Here is a 7627-nt window from a genome sequence, read left to right as displayed (position 1 = left end):
ACGTGTGGAGCATTGTCCAGGGTGTTTTAGAGAAGGGAGAAGAGTCTGGGACGTGTGGAGCGTTGTCCAGGGTGTTTTAGAGAAGGGAGAAGAGTCTGGGACGTGTGGAGCGTTGTCCAGGGTGTTTTAGAGCACGGAGAGGAGTCTAGGACGTGTGGAGCGTTGTCCAGGGTGTTTTAGAGAAGGGAGAAGAGTCTGGGATGTGTGGAGCGTTGTCCAGGGTGTTTTAGAGAAGGGAGAAGAGTCTGGGACGTGTGGAGCGTTGTCCAGGGTGTTTTAGAGAAGGGAGAAGAGTCTGGGACGTGTGGAGCGTTGTCCAGGGTGTTTTAGAGAAGGGAGAAGAGTCTGGGATGTGTGGAGCGTTGTCCAGGGTGTTTTAGAGAAGGTTCTGCCAGCCTCCCTGTTTTAGGGGGTAACAGATGTGTGTTTTCATGTGTTGCAGGTTGTTCGGGGTAACGGGGAACTGCGCCGCCTGCAGTAAGCTGATTCCTGCCTTCGAGATGGTGATGAGAGCGAAGGACAACGTTTACCATCTGGACTGCTTCGCCTGTCAGCTCTGTAACCAGAGGTACGTAGATATCTGTTATTAGAGTTATAGATCCATCTGTAACCAGAGGTACGTAGATATCTGTTATTAGAGTTATAGATCCATCTGTAACCAGAGGTATGTAGAGATTAGTAATTTCTCCTTTCATTGTCAACAGCAAATATGAGACGCTGAAAAGCTGTATATAGGAGGGTCTAGCACCCCTTAAAAATATAGACGCCTCATTGTAGCGACCTCATTGGCTGCTGCAGTTCATTGTAGCGACCTCATTGGCTGCTGCAGTTCATTGGAGCGACCTCATTGGCTGCTGCAGTTCCATATATGGAGCGTGTCTTCAGTGTACAGGGTTTGATGAGGTCAGATCAACATATGGATTGAATTCCATATGTGGAGTGTGTCGGGTTTGAGTGACATTTTTCAAAAATAGCAGATCTACGAGCTTATAGATCTGCTATTTTTTTTAAATTGTGAATGGTGAGATCTTTCAACAGCTAAAGTATAACATGTAGTATATAGTATAACATGTAGTATATAGTATAACATGTAGTATATAGTATAACATGTAGTATATAGTATAACATGTAGTATATAGTATAACATGTAGTATATAGTATAACATGTAGTATATAGTATAACATGTAGTATATAGTATAACATGTAGTATATAGTATAACATGTAGTATATAGTATAACATGTAGTATATAGTATAACATGTAGTATATAGTATAACATGTATAACATAATGCTTAAAACATCAAAAGGGGTTCCTGTGCTGAAAGTCGCCTACACAATGTGGGTAGTTCTCCACCGCTGTGCGCACACACACACACACACACACACACACACACACACACACACACACACACACACACACACACACACACAGACACACAGACACACACACACACACACACACACACACACACACACACACACACCAGCTGCGTGGAGAGGAGAAGCCGGTTACGGACAATTAGCGCTGAGTTATTGTCTTTCTATTCTGGGAAATCTGTCCTAATGAAAGAAGTCAGCTAATCACACACACACACGCGCGCGCACGCGCACACACACACACACACGCACGCACGCGCGCGCACTAAAAGCCATTTAAGCGGTGGAGCTAGATCTTTCTTCTTAGATTAGCGTGATGCGAAACGGTTGAAATAAAACATCGACGTGTGTGTGTGTGTGTGTGCGTGCGTGCGTGCATGCGTGCGTGCGTGGGGGGGGGGGGGGGGGGGGGGGGGATGGGGGGGGGTGAAGGTTTCTGAACGTTGTTCTGATAAACTCCACATGTTTCTGTTTTAGACCTTCTGGACGTTTTGGGGTTAAAGAATTACAACAATGTTGAAGCTGCTAAATAGATAAATTGGCTACCAGTTTTCTGCCGACGACCATTTTTTCTACACAGATAAATGTTGCTCCGCCCTTTTGACCTGATGGGGGGGGGGGGGGGTGTGTGTGTGTGTGTGTGTGTGTGTGTGTGTGTGTGTGTGTGTGTGTGTGGTAGGTAGCGGTAAGACGGAACGCTAAGCTAGCTCGTTACCTCTGGGCTATGGGAACGGTGAACAGCAGCGCTATATAGCTCGTTACCTCTGGGCTATGGGATCGGTGAACAGCAGCGCTATTAGGCTCGTTACCTCTGGGCTATGGGAGCGGTGAACAGCAGCGCTAGCTAGCTCGTTACCTCTGGGCTATGGGAGCGGTGAACAGCAGCGCTAGCTAGCTCGTTACCTCTGGGCTATGGGAGCGGTGAACAGCAGCGCTAGCTAGCTACCTCGCGCCTCCGCGGGGAATTGGTAGCTTTCATGGTTCAGCCTCGCAGGCAGAGTGGGAGGAGAGACGGAACCCGCCGCCCGATACGTCTGGGACCAATTAACTGAGATACGATTATTTATTTAATTAACACGTTCACCCTTTTGGTGTTTTAACACTAGCGCGTCGGAGCGGTCAGGCTGACCGATTTTGAAATTTTGAAGTGGATTTTCTTTGCCCATGAAGTCCTGAGAAAGTTCCCCTTGCATGACTTTTTCTAAATGTTCGATTCAAACCATCTCTGTTTTTTTTTTCATCTGAAACGTTTTGGAAATATGATTTTAGACATAATTCTACTAAAATGTCTGCTCTTTTTCGGTCCGTGGGACCGCTCTTAGAGCCCTCACCCTTTCTCCCCCACAAGCAGTGCTGTTCACACCTTCCTCCCGGCTGGAGACGGGCATTGTTCAAGCTAATGTGTCATTTGCATTCCAACTACTTCCACATGTAGGCAAACTTACATTACAAACTTACATAAACTAAATGTTGTTTTAGATGTTATATTTGTTATATGCGGTTTGCAGAAATAACGATGTCTGACTTTATTTCTCGAAACGGAAAAAGAAATATGGTGTGTGGTATTGTTTCCACCAAGCGCATAGCTCAATAGATATAAATACATGTTGACTATACACGCCATCTTTAGCATAATTATGTTGGAATAATAAAGTTTATAGCATTGTGACTATGTCGCGCATATTCATTTCATATATCAGCGCATCAAAAATATGGTGAAATATGGTGTGTTTGCCGATGCGATTTTTTTTTCCCGGGCCGTTTTCAATATACCCTGAGCTGTGGACCTCTTTCCTAGTCAAAGGCTGTTTTCAATGAAATGACTTGTGTATAATATGAATAAATGCTACATCCTACATTGTGCATAGTTTCTGTACCATACCACACCATATCACGTTCCTATGTCGCGCATATTCATTTCATATATCAGCGCATAAAAAATATGGTGAAATATGGTGTGTTGACATCAGCGCGATGCCAAATAAAAATGACAGTGTTTGAAATCAGTCCAACCCGATAGACGTCCCGAACTTCTAAATGTTTTGTCAGTCAGAAGAACAGTTCTGTCCGTCCTTCTTTGTAAACTTTTCTGCACGCGACCAGTGGAACTGATTTCCACGCATCACGGCTCTCTTTTTTTCTCTCTCCCTCTCTCTCTCTCCCTCTCTCGTGGAGAGGGAGAAAATATCCAAGTAACTGACGGTGAGGTATGCGGAAGTGCATTTTAGATAACGCTGTAGCACTATTTGTGGCGGTGATGCGTCACATGACTTGATCTATCCTATGGTGTATATATAAACCGTGCTGCTGCTACGGACCTTTCTGCTGGCACAATAAATCAAATATATATAAATGACATCGATCATAGGCGGCGGGTATGTAAGGCTAGGCCAGGCTTAGCCTTCCCAAAAATTATGCTGGGTATTTTTAAAATATATATAGGCTAATTTGTGCGCAGCATTATATAGAAGGCTAGCCGCTCCCAAACTCCCAACTCCTTTGTCTGTAGCCTAAACTTTTCTGATTTGCACGCACGCACGCACGCACAGCTCTTTCCTTTTTTTGGCACAATCAATCAAATATATATTAATTACATCGATGTTTCCCCCTCTATATAAAATGACAATATATAACTAATGTCGTATTTCGTCTGAGCAATGTGCCTGGCTCTGGCAATAACGTGTGGTAGCCTATTGTATTGGCTCAATACAAAGTCGGACAGTGTTTGCTGCGCAAGGGTATTCAATATAGCGCTCACACCGTCACTATAATTATAGTTTGGTAAACTGAAATAAAAAATAACTTTGAGTTGTCCCGTCTAGTTGAAACTGCTGCCTTGAATTCGTTGGAATGTAACATTTAGAAGACAATGGCAAGCCGTCAACGGGTGCAGAGAGAGGTGTGAAGATCATTAGACAGTGGGGGAGACAATGGCCAATCAAATAGCACGAAAAACACCGGTCAGCCTGACCGTTAGCCGTCATATTAGTAGTGCATTTTTTTCAGACATCCTAGTGTTAAGCATTATGTTATACTTTAGCTATTTTGAAAAAATAGCAGATCTACAAGCTCGTAGCGCGGCACCGAGGATGTAGAAGACATTTTTAGAATCTGATCTCAGGTCAAAATGGGTTAAGTCAAATCTTTGGTTCTGGGGGGGGGGTTCCCTGGAACAACGTAACACACACACAAACACAGTACACACACGCACGTATTAACTGTATATATGATGATTTCGGGTGTGACAGTACAGTACAGTAGAGGGTACAGTAGAGGGACCGCCACATAGTAACTCTGTCATTTCTCAACCGTTTCGGACGCGGGGCGGCACGTTGGAACCGGCCCGGCCCCCTGGGCCTATTATTGCACCACCAGGAGGCCACAACCTGACCTGCCCTGGTGGAGACCAGGGCAGGTCCTGGTCTTTTTGTAGATTCTTTGCTGCTTGTTTTCTCAGAAAACATACTCCAAAGTTTTACCGTTTCTGCTGAAAGCTAAGACATGTCTGCTGCTGCTAGAACAACTTGTATCTCCTTCTGTGAATGTCTGAGGCTGTTAGAACAACTTGTACCTCCTTCTGTGAATGTCTGAGGCTGTTAGAACAACTTGTACCTCCTTCTGTGAATGTCTGAGGCTGTTGGAACAACTTGTACCTCCTTCTGTGAATGTCTGAGGCTGTTAGAACAACTTGTATCTCCTTCTGTGAATGTCTGAGGCTGTTAGATGAAATCTGAGGTCATTAGAGATACATTCTATGGCACTAAGCGGTATTCTAGATTGAACCAATGTGTCCTGACCTGTGTGTCTGTGTGTGTGTGTCTGTCTGTCTGTGTGTCTGTGTGTCTGTCTGTCTGTCTGTCTGTCTGTCTGTCTGTCTGTCTGTCTGTCTGTCTGTCTGTCTGTCTGTCTGCGTGTGCGTGTGTGTTTGTGCGTGTGTGTGTGTGCGTGTGTGTGTGTGTTTGCAGGTTCTGCGTGGGAGATAAGTTTTTCCTGAAGAACAACATGATTCTCTGTCAGTCGGACTATGAGGAGGGGCTTATGAAGGAGGGATACGCCCCCCAGGGACGGGGCTTATGAAGGAAGGATACACCCCCCCGGGGGGCTTATCAAGGACAGCCCCGCCCCCCTCTGAGTCGAAGAGGAGGATGAAGAGAAAGAGAGACTAAAAAAGAGAGGGTTTGCAACAATCACACAACAAAGAAAAAGCACTATCCCCCTCCCCCTTTCCCCCCCTCACCCTCTGCCCCCCCGCCCGTGCCCCCCAGTCCACACACCCTTTTTTTCTCTCCCCAAATTGTGGCAATTTGTAAATCTTTTCAAAAAGCTGATCTACAAGCTCACTAATCACCAACGTGATTTTGAGCAGTGTTTTTCAACCCGGTTCACTTCATAAGGTTTGTTATTTATTTATTCTGCATTTGATCCACGGACCACCATGATGACATTTAGCCTCTCACATCAAAACGTATATTTTATTGTGTTATCGTTGGATGAGATTTTGTCCACAATTCCATGCTGTATTGATGTTGGTACCATTAGGAGAGATAACATGGTGTTGGTACCATTAGGAGAGATAACAGGCAAACGCTGATCAAAATAACAAATCTTCTACATTCTCTAATTGTGTAGACTTCTTGTAAATTCAATGGAATGAATCATAACTCCACAGATCCAAACCCCCCACCCCAGTGTGGTCCTTCGAGCCGGATGCCTAATATATACTATACAGTACCCTCTCCAACATGTTTTTAGCCGAGCCACCAGGGGGAGCCCCTCAGTCGACATGGCCCCTTAAAGAGCCATTAGCCACTCCCCCCCGATGTACATAACCCCTCCCCCACCCCCCGATGTATATAACCCCCCCCCCCCCCCCCCCCCCCCCCCCCCGATGTACATAACCCCTCCCCCCACAGACTGAACAGTAAATATGGTGAATTGCCATTCAGACAGACAGACTGGCTCAATGGTGCCCTCTAGGGCTCATAACATGGACTACATGTATGAAGTATTAAAAAGAGAGAAAATAAATGGTTTTTTTTCGTCACCCCCCCCCCCCCCCCCCCTCCAGAAGGGCTGTATGTGTGTGTGTTTATTTGATTGGCTGTTGAGATACGTGTTTGTTTATTCGATTGACTGTTGACGATCCGATTGGTTTAATCGTTGCTTCCTTCACACTACTGGATGAGACACTTAACTCTTTCACTGCTTCCTAGCCTGGAAAGGAGGTTAGGTGGTTCAGGCATCTGGTTAGGATGCCTCTCGGGCGTCTCCCCAGGGAGGTCCTCGAGGCATCTGGTTAGGATGCCTCTCGGGCGTCTCCCTATAGGGAGGTCCTCGAGGCATCTGGTCAGGATGCCTCTCGGGCGTCTCCCTATAACGAGGTCCTCGAGGCATCTGGTTAGGATGCCTCTCGGGCGTCTCCCTAGGGAGGTCCTCGAGGCATCTGGTCAGGATGCCTCTCGGGCGTCTCCCTAGGGAGGTCCTCGAGGCATCTGGTTAGGATGCCTCTCGGGCGTCTCCCTATAGGGAGGTCCTCGAGGCATCTGGTTAGGATGCCTCTCAGGCGTCTCCCTAGGGAGGTCCTCGAGGCATCTGGTTAGGATGCCTCTCGGGCGTCTCCCTATAGGGAGGTCCTCGAGGCATCTGGTCAGGATGCCTCTCGGGCGTCTCCCTAGGGAGGTCCTCGAGGCATCCGGTTAGGATGCCTCTCGGGCGTCTCCCTAGGGAAGTCCTCGAGGCACGTCCCACTGGGAGGAGACCCCGGGGCAGACCAAGGATCAGATGGAGGAAACGCATCGACTCACTGGCCTTGGAACGCCTCGGGATCCCCCAGGAGGAAGTCACTAATGTTGCTCTGGAGATGTCTGGAGCTCTCTGCTGTAACTGCTACCCCCGCAACCTAGTCTCGCGTTGCCAGACTGTTGCCTCTGATAATTTGCAAATGCTTCCATCATACAGTCTGGAGCAACGGAAGCTCTGATCATGAGTAAAATATAAATGCTTCCGTCATACAGTCTGGAGCAACGGAAGCTCTGATCATGAGTAAAATATAAATGCTTCCGTCATACAGTCTGGAGCAACGGAAGCTCTGATCATGAGTAAAATATAAATGCTTCCGTCATACAGTCTGGAGCAACGGAAGCTCTGATCATGAGTAAAATATAAATGCTTCCGTCATACAGTCTGGAGCAACGGAAGCTCTGATCATGAGTAAAATATAAATGCTTCCGTCATACAGTCTGGAGCAA

At 46.6% G+C, this 7627-nt stretch overlaps 1 protein-coding gene across 1 annotated transcript; it reads left to right on the top strand.

The window, feature by feature from the left end:
• Positions 1 to 442: 442 nt before the first annotated feature.
• On the top strand, positions 443 to 6411 carry LOC306919643 (LIM domain only protein 3; the record flags this gene model as incomplete). The annotated part of the gene is made up of 2 exons (XM_079532399.1): positions 443 to 568; positions 5345 to 6411. Coding segments are annotated over 2 exons (238 nt in total), but the record flags the coding sequence as incomplete, so codon positions are not given.
• Positions 6412 to 7627: the final 1216 nt, after the last annotated feature.

This window comes from Electrona antarctica, assembly GCF_951216825.1.
Source record: "Electrona antarctica genome assembly, contig: scaffold_858, whole genome shotgun sequence".
In the NCBI taxonomy this organism is placed as follows: domain Eukaryota; kingdom Metazoa; phylum Chordata; class Actinopteri; order Myctophiformes; family Myctophidae; genus Electrona; species Electrona antarctica.
This window is presented reverse-complemented; position numbering and strand designations above follow the sequence as displayed.